This window comes from Antrostomus carolinensis, unplaced genomic scaffold (assembly GCF_000700745.2).
Source record: "Antrostomus carolinensis isolate BGI_N321 unplaced genomic scaffold, ASM70074v2 scaffold15587, whole genome shotgun sequence".
NCBI classification, from domain to species: Eukaryota; Metazoa; Chordata; class Aves; order Caprimulgiformes; family Caprimulgidae; genus Antrostomus; species Antrostomus carolinensis.
This window is the reverse complement of record NW_010326423.1, coordinates 73585-87070: the sequence shown is the minus strand read 5'-3', so window position 1 is coordinate 87070 and position 13486 is coordinate 73585. Positions and strand designations below refer to the sequence as shown.

The 13486-nt window shown below is 35.7% G+C and overlaps 1 protein-coding gene across 1 annotated transcript; it reads left to right on the top strand.

Annotated features, from left to right (window-relative positions):
- The first annotated feature begins 6242 nt into the window (after nucleotides 1-6242).
- On the top strand, nucleotides 6243-10063 carry ZNF518B (zinc finger protein 518B). Its single transcript, XM_010171549.2, has one exon. The coding sequence runs from the start codon at nucleotides 6434-6436 to the stop codon at nucleotides 9671-9673; it is 3240 nt and encodes a 1079-aa protein (XP_010169851.1). The 5' UTR covers nucleotides 6243-6433; the 3' UTR covers nucleotides 9674-10063.
- The last annotated feature ends 3423 nt before the right edge of the window (nucleotides 10064-13486 follow it).

The window sequence follows — 13486 nt, the reverse complement described above, 5'->3', positions numbered from 1 at the left end:
GATGCTGCTGTCTCGTGGACGCCATCAGGCTGCTGCTTTGGGCTCGACTGGACTTAAAGCTGTTGTCCAGGTTTGTCATCTTGGTCTCCTTCCTGAAGAAGAGAAGCTTTCCGGTCAGTAACTGTATTTACTGAGCAAAATAGAACATCCAGTGTTTTGTATGTAAATTTTATTCTTTAGAGTTTTTGGGTGTAAGATTCTTTCTAATTAAATTCTACATTAAATTTTGTTGCAAGAGAATCTATCATAAAAACATATTGCATTGGACACTTAAAGATAATTTAGATTTATAAAATGACTTGGATTTCTTCTCAATAAACGATCCAGTGTTATCACAGATGTAGCCTCAGTGTCCTGAAATAGACATTTAATAAAAAAAAACCCCAAACAAACTCTGTTTTAGTATTAAGATGACTAATGGTATTCCACAGGGTTTTGTTAGCATTCTCTTCTGCATTGTTACTACAGTAAAAGGTTATAGTCAAGGCTCTTTTCTTGCAGATACTTATGTGTGTGGCTAATCTTAGCACAAATTAAACCTGTAGAAATGAATTTTAGCATCTACATGAGTATTTTGAGTACTGGACATGGAGGAGTATGTACTTTTAATGGGACTCTTCACCCCTCCTCTCCCGTTTTCTTTAGTGCCATACATCCTTGCTTTATTGCTTACAGGCCTTAAAGCTTAGAGTAAGGCAATGCCGGCTAAATACTGATCAGTGCACTTTGGATATGCAGAGAGATTTTTAAAATGGTTGTAAATTCTGTGAAATGGTAAAATGTACAGCTTGAATTTAAAAGTTGAGGATATGTGTAATGATAAACAACTGTATAAACATCTCCGAGCGCTCTCTAAAATACTAATTTTGATGTAGTAGTTATTTGAGAATGCATTGTTTAGGTTATTGGAGGAAGACCACCAAGCAATTGAATTGTATGTCAGGAATGTGTGTCTTTCAGATACAAATAAAGCTAGGCCTCACTCCTAGAGCTGCAGAGAAGCAGACCTCCATTTCAGTAGAATACTGTGTAGTACATATATGTACCTGCCTTCACACAATGCCAATAAATGTCAATAAATTGGACATTTTTTCACCTATGCATTAAAAAAAAGGTAGTGATTTACTTTTAATCAGTATTTTGCATAACTTGATATTACAAGCAGTAAAAATTTTGAATGTAATGAATTTTTTCTGTAGAGTGAAATAACTGTATATTCTGTAATAAAAATAAGCTCTGAAAACCTGATGCATGGTCTTTGCTTTTCTTAATTTTCTGCATTTACATTCCTCATTCATTTTGATGGCAAAATTTCATGTGACTTTAAGATACAAAACATGTTATGACTGTGTGATTAGCTATTACTGTGAAACAAAACATCTTTAAGAAGAAATAATTGTAGATAAAATTTCTTTGGTGTATTTGAACAGTTGGTTTTTAATACAAAATAAACTATTCTAATTAGTACAATATGTTATGCTTGAGTGAAGCACTTTGGATCTCTCCTTGTCATTAGGCCTAAAATTAGTGACTGATAATTGGCAGCTACATGGTTGGGTCAGTAGAACAGTTAACTCTGCTTAACAGAGATAGTCAGTTGATGTTAAATGGGTAGTGTATGGCATACATACAACTGTTAAATACAGGCAAGATAATTTTCAGCTTACACAGAGATTTAAGTTTTTCAGAGACTCAGATTTTACACACTGCATCTTCCTGATACAGTGATGCACAGCATCTTCCAATTCTGTTTAAACTTCTTTTCTCTTAGGAGATGATTTATATGGGCTTTTCAATACCAAAGCAGGCCTTGATGCAGTTGGTTGAAGTCTGTGAACTTACTGTGTGAGAGCTGTAAGATTTGCTGAAGTCTTTTTTATTTGATCACATATGATAAATGCATGCTGCTCATCACACCCATTTCATTGATAGCAGCATATAATTTGAGCTTAAAAAGGGAGCTAAAACATTGGAAAACAAATATTTTTCTTTGAATGATGAACAGAGTATTAATATATTTGAAGTAAACGGAAATTTCAGGAGTATAGAATAATAGGAAGACACTGGCAATTCCTGTCTGACAGCGACCACATCGGTGGTTTGTAATCTACTGCAGTGCAAAAAACCTTGTACTGGATGAATTTGACATAGTCAGTCTAAAGAGGATGTTTCTTCCTGTTTTTCTTGGTTTTAATTGATCTTTGTTTTCTAACCTTTATGTACATGTGTACTGTTTGGAATGCTTTTTGACTCCTGCACATCTATTGATCTCTGTGTCTTGAGCAGCAAGGTTCAAGATACACTAGTGTTGTCTGAAAGGCAGGAATATTTCCTTTTATTAAATACCTGACTTTTTAATGTTGCTGAATTGCAGGTGTTTGGTAGAAGGAGTGAATGAGAAAGTTTGGTTTATCTTCCTTTCTGTGAGCCTCTTAAGTTTTTGCTTCCAATTTTTTTAAAAAAACTAAGGCCTCTATTTTTTTTTTTTAAATTTTCTAATTCAGGTACCTTATTGTATTTCAGAGTATTTTTACAAACTTTTTCTGAATCCATTCCTGTGAAGTCAGTGACTGGAATTGATTTTAACACTCTTAGTATCTCTTACTCCATTCTTCATCTGTCCTGTTCTTGTGTCTGCCATTCAAACTCCATGTAGACTTTCAGATCTTCCTTTAATGATATCTTTGGATTGTTCTGTGTCCCCTGCATTTGATTGTGACTTGAAAAATCAAGTGTGTATCTTTTAATTAAAAATATGAGGCATGTCTCTGTGAACCCTTTAAATATCAAAACAAAGCTTCAGGGGAATTCTTCTCCCCCTTCTCCCCTCCCCACCCCCCGCACTGGTATAGAGTGAATGGATGCTGGATTGCACCACCTCTCTGTGTACACTGATGATCTCATTTTTCTGAAGCAACCAGAAAAAGCTCTTTATTATTATTATTATTTATTTATTTATTTTAAATGAAATTATGATGTACTTTTGAGCTTGTTTTATTCAAAATAATGGTAAAGTGGACCTACTTCCATCAAAACTTTTCTTATTAACTACTCAGTGTTCAGGAAAGATTGGTGAATAACTAGCTAAGGAGACAACGGTGATGTAACTTCAGCATCAGCTGGTTATTCGTTTCTTTTTCACCTTGTGCTGGATCTGGCTTTAAAACAGTGTTGATAATACACCAGTGTTCTGCCTGTTGCTGAACAATGTTTGCACAATGTCAAGGTTTTCTTTTCCTCTGCTCTGCCTCCACTACAGTAGGTATGCATGCGGTGGGCAAGAGATTGGGAGGATACACTGCTGGGTCAGCTGACCAGAACTGGCCAGGGGAATAGTCCATACCATGTAACACCATGCTTAGCAATGAAAACTGGAAGTAGAGGAAGAAGAAGGGGAGAGGGAGGTTGGCTTCCCAGGTAGCTGTTGCTCGTAGACTGGCTGGGCATCAGTCTGCTTGTGGAAGATGGTGAGTGATTTCATTTGCATCACCTCCCCACCTCTTTCCTTCACCTGTTAAACTGCTCTTGTCCCAGTCCATAAGCTTTCTCACTCTTTTTCTCCAGTTCACTCCCCTTCCTACTCGGGGAGAGTTGGGGAGCCCGCCAGTGGGTGTGTGGCTGCTTACCTGCTGGCTAGGGTTTACCCACTGCAAGTCTGAAATGCAGTCACAGCAACTCCAACAATATTTTAAACCTGGATTCTAGCAGCATAGTATTTGTCACAGGTCTGAAAGAAAGCTTGGGGGTTATATATCTATTTGTTTTCACTGTAATGTATAAAGTTGTTTGAATTATGAAAGTTTAGGATTACTAGCCTGTTCTTTGAAATGCCTCTGTTAAATTTTCCTAGTGTCGTCTTGGACTGAGCAACCTGGATCTGTCTGGTAAATTGAAGTGTTCTTAAAGTGTTTGACAGTGTTTCTTGTACTTTCTTGCTCTTTAAAGGTGGTGGATCCTTTTTCATGTTGTCACATAAGATGAAGTTTACAGTGTTAAAAAACATTTAAAAAACTCTCATTGTTTTTAATACTGTTTTTTGTGGTCAAAGATGTTGATGGCATAAAGTGCTCTATGCTTATCTTTTGGTCAGTTCATATGAAGGGCAGTTTTGGTATCAAAGGATAGTTGTTAACAGCAAAAGAAGGCAAATATTGATCTAACTTCACCCTTTCACATGCAATTTTAGTTCTTTCTTAAAGAGCTGTATAGAAATTTTCAAAACACCTTTGGTCTGGATCTAGAGCTTGTCAAGATCTCTTATTATCTTTCTCCTGAAATAAAACAGTGGATCTCCTGAACATAGGCCTGCCATCACACTTGTGTGTCAACTACGTTCATCATAAGTCTAAAAAAAATTATATTATCAGCGGAAGAATGGTCCATCTGAAACTACCAGACTACCAGGAACATTTGTTTTTCTTTCCTCTTTAGAATCTGGATAATAGAGGGCATAATGTCACCAACATTAGACTTGTTTAAAAAAAAAATAAAAATCTTTAGATCATGATACAGCAGTTGTATATACTTTCTTCCTTCCTGTGAGGTGACATTGATTTTTTTTTTTTTTTCCACATTGGGATTTTTCACACAGGGATATACAGCTGTCTGCATTGCAATGGGGTAAGATTACTGTAGTTCTAAGAACTACCTACTGAGGAGTTTTACGGGTGTGCAGCCATCCATCTGCTAAAGAGTAGAAAACCCATTATGTTGTCCCTAACCAGTTTTCTAACTTATTTTTACTGTTATTTGAGGTTACATCAGTATACTTGCTCTTTGCAGAGTCCCATCTTTAGAGCAGCATTCCTGTAGCAGTTAGAGATATTGGCAGAAGGAGCACAGGGAGATGCAAGAAGAACTTTCTGGATCAGATACTTAGTCCTGTCAAGCCATTGTGGAGATATACCATAGTGTAAAGTTCTCATCATTCATGTAAGATTATTGCAATAGGATGCTACTTAGGTGATCTCAGTGCTGTGCTTTTGGGAGCCCAGATCAGTCCCTGCTGTCTGTAGATAGGCTTGGAGAGGAAATGGATTTCAGAAGCAGAAACCTTCTGTAGGATGTATTGAAATCTAAAGGAATCTAGAAATAACCTTATGAAATAGGGTCTATACGTGAAGGCAGATCTGTGCAACAGTATGTCTGTAGGAAAGAATGGTTGAATAAGAAAGATGTGGAGTAGATTTTATTTGTTGTTATTAGCTTTGGACTTTGTTTTATTTTATGTATGTCTCAAAAGGCTAATTTAATTGTTTATTTTCTAAATAGCAGTGGTCTCATAGTGTTGGCAAAGGCTTAAAGGCTGAGATCTTGTTCTTGTTAAATATAGAAGAGAGACTATAAGAGTACTGGAAGCTGTGGGGCCAAATATACTGCATAGGTTAATGTGGTTTACACTGATACTACTGTTCTCCTTCTGCCTTCTATTGCATTGTTTATTTTGTTTGATTGACACATTCTGTATTACTGAGTTGGGGTGAATTATTTATATACTTGTCCACATACACAGAAGTGATTACACTGTGATATTAATAGAAGTGAAAGTAATTAATTTTGCAGCCACAGATTGTTTTGACTTCATTACTTTGAGAACATGTGAAGTATAAATCACATCTTGCTACGAATTAGTGTTCAAGACTGTTCAGATCTGAAACAGCACTGATTAGAAAAAAACTTCCTTCTGTACTTCAGGAATTTCCATGCTAACTACAAAAATCCTTATGTTTAAAAACAAACTCATAGTTGTGTATTTCTAGTAACCGTTGTAGTCACTCTCCTTTTCCTGCTGGGATTCATAAATGAGTGGCACTTCCCAGTGTTTCATAATATCTTTTCCTGAGTTAAGGGTCGTATATGAACTGAAATAACATTCTGCTGCTCAGTTCTGTTACCAGGTGTCTTTCTTGTTAGGCTTATAAATACTTTTCTTAAATGTATTTTTTTTTCATGATATGGAAGAAATAGCATGAATTCTTTAGGTTCTGATGCATAGCAGATAATTTTCTGAATTTATGAATATTTTGACTAAGAGCAAATGTTAAAGGATTATTTGATTGGGTATGTTTTGCTTAGAGTTAATAGTTGTATGTGCAGAATACAGTCAGTGGTATATTAACAGTAGACTTGCAATCTGTAATTCCGCTGTAGTCCACTAACAGTTCAATTATTAGTTCATTGTGTTTCAGTGATCCGTGAATTGTAACTGACTTAATCTTCTGCTTTTTATTCTTTAGTGCTGCAAGTTGGTTGAATAAAATTAAGAACATGGAATATAATAAGGATGCAGTTGCTTGAGCACCGTTTCTTCCATGTATTCTGCAGATTGGTGGCCTGAATGATTGATTGATAAGCAGCATACGCAAGACTACAAGAAAACATTGTCTGTTGCTGCTGTGTTTGCCAAAACTGGTGCAGAGTCACGTGTTCTGAAATGCAGTTGAAAAAAATGAGGGAAATTTTACCAAGATTGTACCCTGGCCAAGTTAATGATAAAAATAATTCTTTAACTACATCCCCAAAGCAATCTTCTCAGGATAAATCAAATCCATCAAAAGAGGATGATGACCAAAACTGCTGTTACCAAGGTACTGAGGCTGAGAACAATAAGTTGTCACTGATAAGCTGTATAAAATGCAGAAGTGTTCAGAAAATTTCAATGCAAGATATAGAAAAGCATAAGAAGCTTGGGTGGACTGAAGACAAAAGTTTCATCTGCAAGAAGTGCAGTCATATTACACCACCAGCTTTCCATTTTTTTCCTGAGGGTACCAATGCTTTAGACTTTGAAAAACATGGAAAAAAATCCCCAAGTAAAACCCAGAAAACATTTAAAGTTAAAAACTTTCTGCCAGGTAAATACTACTGTGATAAATGTAGATTTTCAACAAAGGATCCTTTACAGTACAAAAAGCATGTAGGTCAACATGAAGAAATTAAATTTATTTGTTCCCACTGTAGTTATGTATCCTACACCAAAGGAGAATTCCAGAGACATTTGGTGAAACACACTGGAACTTTTCCGTATCAGTGTGAATACTGTGAATATGGTGCTGTTAGACATGACTATATAGTAAAACATACAAGAAGAGTACATGAAACACCCACAAAACGGCTGTCAAATACTATAATAAACTACAAGCAAAAGAAGCAGAGTCAAAGCACTTTATTTGAAAAGCAGATATATAATAAAATTCCTTTTCAGAATGAATTTTCAAATTCATCTTCAAATATGGTTTCTGAGATTCGAAGTAAAGCAACTAAAACAGTCTGTTTGTCTCATGATGTAGAATGTAGCATAAACACAGCATCAGTCCAGGATAAACCCATATTGGAACCATCTGAAATAAGGGTATGTGAGAATCAAAGTGTGGAAGTTGAGGTTTATTCTCCAAAAACAGAGCCTTTACAGCCTGGGATGCCTTTAACAGTAATTGCACCATCTGAACTTGTAGTTCCTTCTAACTGTTTAGCTCAGATAGTAGAGATTAAAATAGTGAATGGAGCACAACAGCTGGTTCTTAAACTAATTCCTATGAAAGAGGCAACTTACAAACCTGTGAACGGTGCTGAAGAGGAACTTGAGAATCAAGATACAGAACGATCTGCAGAAGGAAAAAAAAAATCTGTGTCTCAAAATGAGTTACTAACTATGGAAGTGAATGTAGACAAATTATCCAGTGTTAGTAACCAGCTTAATTTGGATAGTACATATGACAAGAATTCTGAATGTCTTTGTTTTTCTGATTCTCAACTCTCAGACTGTAACTCTGTATCTATACAGAGGGAAGATGCATCAAAAGTATGCTTTCATTTGGTGAAAGGTATTGATGTCCATTCAGGTGTTATAGAACTTTGTTCTCCGTCTCTGGTGATGAATACTTCTGAAAAAAAAAGTGATTTTAAATCTTCAAGGTGGGAAGTAGATGGAAAAAATAACTTACATTATGACCTGTATTGTTATGAAGAAGGTGTGGATATCCCCCCAAAAAAGTATGCTGCTATTTCTGGAGATAAGAGTTACAAGAACATCTCAGTAGAGGCTGCTCAGGAGGGCAAAAATTTTTCTGCAGTCCTTAAACAAAAGGATCCATTGCCTCTAAAGAGGGATGACAAAGAATGTAGGAGTCTGCCACTCAACTCTACAGAAACACATTTAGCTGGTAAGGGTTTTGATAAAAAATCTGTTACATCTTTTGAAGCAGGAAAAAACTTTCATGTCACTAAAACTCCACCTTACGAGGACATGACTTTTGGCTTTAGTGAAGTAAAGAGAGCTGAAACCATAAGTCAAAAGAACAATCTTCTTCTGGAATCATTGGAACTACAGAACCTGGAAAATAAAGGCAACCCTTTTGAGGGACCTGTTATTTCGTCTGTATTTTCTCTTAGCTCTGGGGCTGAAAACGTTCCAGAGAGCGTCAGATGGGATGACGCAAGATGCAGTAAGAAGTCAGCAACATTGCTGTGTAGAAAGATTGCTCAGCTAATGTCCGCTGCTGAATCTAACATGAAATCCATGCCTTTGAGATGTCAAGCTTCTAGTAAAAAGGTGCTTTTCCCTCAAGAAAATTCTGCAAGCTGTGAGAGAGTTGTTCCTGCCACTGAAGGGGAACAGTCTGCATCTTTGCCTCAGGTGCATGGTGGAAACAGTGTGATTAGTAATGAAGAACACTGTAAAGATCAGCTGCTTACCTTTGCTAGAACATCTAAAAGCAGGGTGACTAAAAATTCCCATGTTGCTTCTCCAGTGTTTATCCCCAAAGGGACAATGCTGAGAGTGCTGAATGCTACTAGTAGTCAAAACTCAAATGGAATAGAAAACAGGAGTGAAACATCATCTCCTTCTACGTATTGCAGTGAAATGTTTCTGCCTCGCCCGGTCCCTGTCAATGTTTCTGAGACACTTAGCAGTAATTTGCCGTGTTTGCCTAATCTGAATGAACTGAATGCTGAGTCTCGAATTGTATCACTCAGGCAAAGACCAAAGCGAGAGGCAAGTATTAAAAATAATAGCAAACAAACTGGTGTACCATTTCAGAAAAGCAGTGATGTGAGTAAGCAAAGCAAACACTATTCAAAAAGTCATCTAGGTTCCAAAAATAAGGCAAAACAAGCAAGCTTCAGGGAACTTCCTAAGAGGAAAACAAGAACTCAATCAGAAACCAGTTCAAGTTCGGACATGTCATATCTGTTGACAGCAAGACGTCTCCGGCTTGTCCCTCTGAAAATGAATCAGTTGATAAAATGCCCTCGTCGTAACCAGCCAGTTGTGGTACTAAACCATCCCGATGTTGACTCACCAGAGATAATTAATGTCATGAAGACTATCAACAAGTATAAAGGTCAAGTCTTGAAAGTAGTTCTGTCAGAAAGGACAAGTAGTTGTCTTGGTGTCAAACGTCATCGAAAGCGTCTTACTCTTCAGAATGTTGAGACAGGAAACCAAGCAAAAAAGCAGAGTATGCTAAAAATGAAACTAAAAAAGACCCATAAAAACAACTACCAGGTGGTGGAAACTTCACCAGCTGACACACTTCAATGTATGTTTAAGTGTTGGTTTTGTGGAAGAGTATATATGGACCAAGAAGAATGGATAAGTCATGGACAGAGGCACTTGATAGAGGCAACCAAGGGCTGGGATGTTCTTTCTCTTCCAGCAAAAAAGCATTAATTGAGAGACGAGAGGGGGTTTCCTCTCTTATTTTTAATGAGTGCTACTAACTTGCTTGGAAAGTAAGATTGAAATAACTGCTTTATTTTGCCAAAAGGTCTCTCCTGTTAGCAAAGTGGGAGAAGAGAGTAGAGTTATAGAGACACAGAGAAGTTGATAGTGAGGATTAAGCACTACTTTGCACTCTCATGTTTGAGGTTTGTATTAGAGGTCAGCTTTGTCTCTTCCGTAGGATAGATTTGAAAAAGATTTGCTATGCAAGCATCTTTCTAGTAACCATTCTTTGTACTAGGATACTGTGCTGTAACTGGTTTGTGCTAGGTCTATATGGATTAAAATCTTAGATGATGATATCTTTGTAAATTTAACAGGGTTTAGTTTGCTTTATTACAGCATGGTGTTTCAGAGATCGAGCATACATATAATGAAAAGCACCTTTGATCCTCTGTGGGCAGCAAGTGTATATCACAGGTTTTAGTGTCAAATTAAGCATCATGCATAAAAAAGTAAAACTTAAATGCAAGTACTCCATTTCAGTGAAACAAAACCACTTCTGCTGACTTCAGAGTTGATACAAGGGAATAAATGAAGAATCTGTGGGACCAGAGTTACTCCCACTAGGTCAGATAGCACTAAAAAATGTAATTTTGTTTAGTACTTAGTCTTTACCTATCGTGTATTGTGTAGATGTGAGACAGAGCAGAACACTGTCAGCTTTCTGTACCGTCTTTGTTCTGAACAGGCAGAGCCAGAGATATTATCAGCCTTGGACCAACAGGAGAGAGAAGCTTTTCTCTATATGGTCTCAAGGCTATTCTGAAATGTAGGAAGTGATAGGCAGATGTAAACCTTCCACCACTGTGTGTGTAGCCTGATAGAAACACACTTGCAGAATTGGGCATTTGGTTAGAACTCCAGTTGGTGAGTTAATGCTTATTTACAGGGGGAACTTGTTGAAGATGAAGACTTTTCAAAACGAAAAACCATATTGCACAGCTTTTACATTGACAGTGTTGAACCAGATTCAGTGCAATCTTTCATCCTTCTTAATCTTAATTAAATGCTGTTAGAATATATTTTTTGTAGGCCTCAATTTATACAAGCATGTGCCTAGTTACATATGTACATCTAACATGTATCTCCTGACTTCAGTACAGTGTAAACATTGCTCGGTTGCTTAAACGCTTCCAAAATCAGAGCCAAATTTCACGTTTTTAGTGAAGAAGAGGGATGGACAATACTGAAATCTAATGTTTTTGGACATGAACAATAGGTGTTTTTCTTCATCTTGTAAATTTTAAATTGTTTTAAAATCATACAGAATGAACTATATTGAAGCACACACTTAAAATTGTAAATCACTTCTTACATTTTTACAGATAAGAAAATCAATAATGACTCTAATGCTGGATATGTGTTCTATGTTTGAACTGAAATTACTCTTGAAAAACTGTTAGTTCCTAATTCTTTTCACAGTCATTGCATTTTTGTAAACAGTTTAAGCTGGAAATATTTTTAGTATACTCCAGCAGATTATACATTGTTTTGATAAAGTATGTATTGTATCTGTGTTGAAATGTAAATATTTTAAAACTACATCTGACTGAGGCTTATTTTCAAAACCAGTTAAAACATTGCTTTCCAGTCATTTTGCAATACAGTGTTAAAACCCTTCAGATAGTTGGTGCTTTAAGTCAGATCTTTTTCATTTTTGTATCATTTTTATCAGACTAACCTATTCCACAGAACAAACTTCCTTTTGTCTGTTTTGTCAGTAGTAATGAAATGACAGTTCTCATTTTGTATTCAAATGGAATTATATTTTTTTAGATGGGTACAATAGAGGGTTTTTTTCACTTCATATACTTTGATGCCAAACCTAACAGTACTATTTGCAGTTTTAATTGTGAAAATTGCTTCCATTTTAAAATTCTGGCATATCATATAATAAATATTGAAATTGTTAACGTAAGAAAAAACATGGTTAAAATTCCACCTTTGTTTTAGCTCCTTCAGTCCAGGTTACTGTTTGAATTAATTTTGTTTCTGTAGAAGCTACTAAATAAATAGTTTTGAATTTGCATTATAAGAGTTGTCACTGGCAAAACTGGAACATTCCCCATGAAAGCTGTACTGGGGGGGCAGGGTGGGGAAGTGTTGTTGCTCAACATTATAAAGTTCAGGTGGTTTAAGAATACTAGTAATGCTTATCTTTTATAAGCAAGTTTACTGTTTTAGTAAGCATCTGCAAAGCTTTGTATGTCATTGTTGTGATCTGCTATCTAAATTGTTAAGCTGTGGGGTTTTTTTCATGGGTTTAGTTTAGATTTTTTTTTTTTTATTTTAACATGAAAACCTTTTGTAAGTTAATTTGTATAATGGCTATGATTCAGAGCAGATTGTCATGCCTCTTTTTTTTTTTTTTTTTTTTAATGAGATCTACCAAACTACTTAGCAGCTTCTGTTTTGTTAATTTTCAATCTGTTATGAGATAATGTCATGTCAGAATATTTTTCTTCAAGTTTAACAGTCTCAGTGGTTTGAGAGAAATAATTATAATGCAAGTTCTCTTGCATTTTGATCTAAGATTGAGAAATGAAAAAGTTGCAAGGAAATAACGACCAACTGCTAAATTTTTTTAGAACTAGTTTGTGCCACTGCATACACTACATCATAATTTGGGTTGGAATGCCATGTTTTGGGCTTGAATATTTTTATTATTCTTGTTCCTATTCTTTAAGGGTAAAGTAACTAAGGTTTCTTTCTTGATATAGTCCGGTTACCTAGTCAAACTTCTGACTGTGCTTAGAAAGGAAGGTTACGAATGCTTTGCAGAAAAATACTGAATTTTGCCTTTCATCTTTATAATAAATTTTGTTAAGCCTCTCAAAACTCTAATTATATGAATAAATATTATAATATTTTTTGCTGGAAAAATATCACCTTCTCGTCATCTTTGATACATGCTGAAATGTGTTTTCTTGCAGAGCTTGAAGCACATCTACTGTTCCCGCTGATGATTTTTATCTCTGTATTTGCACATGGTATGAATTCAAAGGGACTGTTTGCATAATGGTCCTACTATGTAAGTGTTTGAAGGCTTAGATATGGAATACGAGTATCTGCTAAAGAATAAGTGTTAAGTAATATAATTTACATAATTAAAGCTAGCTTTATAATCTGCTGCAATACCTGTGAGCACCAGCTGACACCCACTGACTTCAGGGACTGCTGAGCACAGCTTTTTACTCTACAAGCACGTATGCACACTGAATGAAATTCTTAAACACTGGATACACAAGTAGCATTTAATGTGTATTTCTAAAAGCAAGAGTAATTTTTATGTGAGGGTACTGTGTTTTATTAGATTTTGATACTAACTGAGCTTCAGTGACAAGGTAAGCTAGACTGAGTTTGATTTGCATCTTGTGTTAGAAGGTACGGTGCAAGATAAGCCAATTAGTCATTGTCAAAGTGTCAGGAGTCAATCTCTCTTAATACTTTTCTGTGAATTAATACAATAGCATATACTTTACCTGTCAAATTTGAAAACAAATTGCAAGAATCAAAAAATGGAGTAGATCTGTATTCTCAGTTGGGAGGTAAGTTTTTTTTGGTGGAACATTTAGAATACTTCAAAACAAATTGCAAGAATCAAAAAATGGAGTAAATCTGTATTCTCAGTTGGGAGGTAAGTGGAACATTTAGAATACTTAATAATATTATGGGGAGCTCCTCAGTGAAAGGTTAGTTTGATTTTTAAGACATTTAAATAATTTTTCTGTTTACATCTATACAAATAAATTAGTGACA

Excerpts from the sequence above, each read along its gene's own strand:
- ZNF518B (XM_010171549.2), top strand. The coding sequence starts at position 6,434 with ATGCAGTTGAAAAAAATGAGGGAAATTTTACCAAGATTGTACCCTGGC.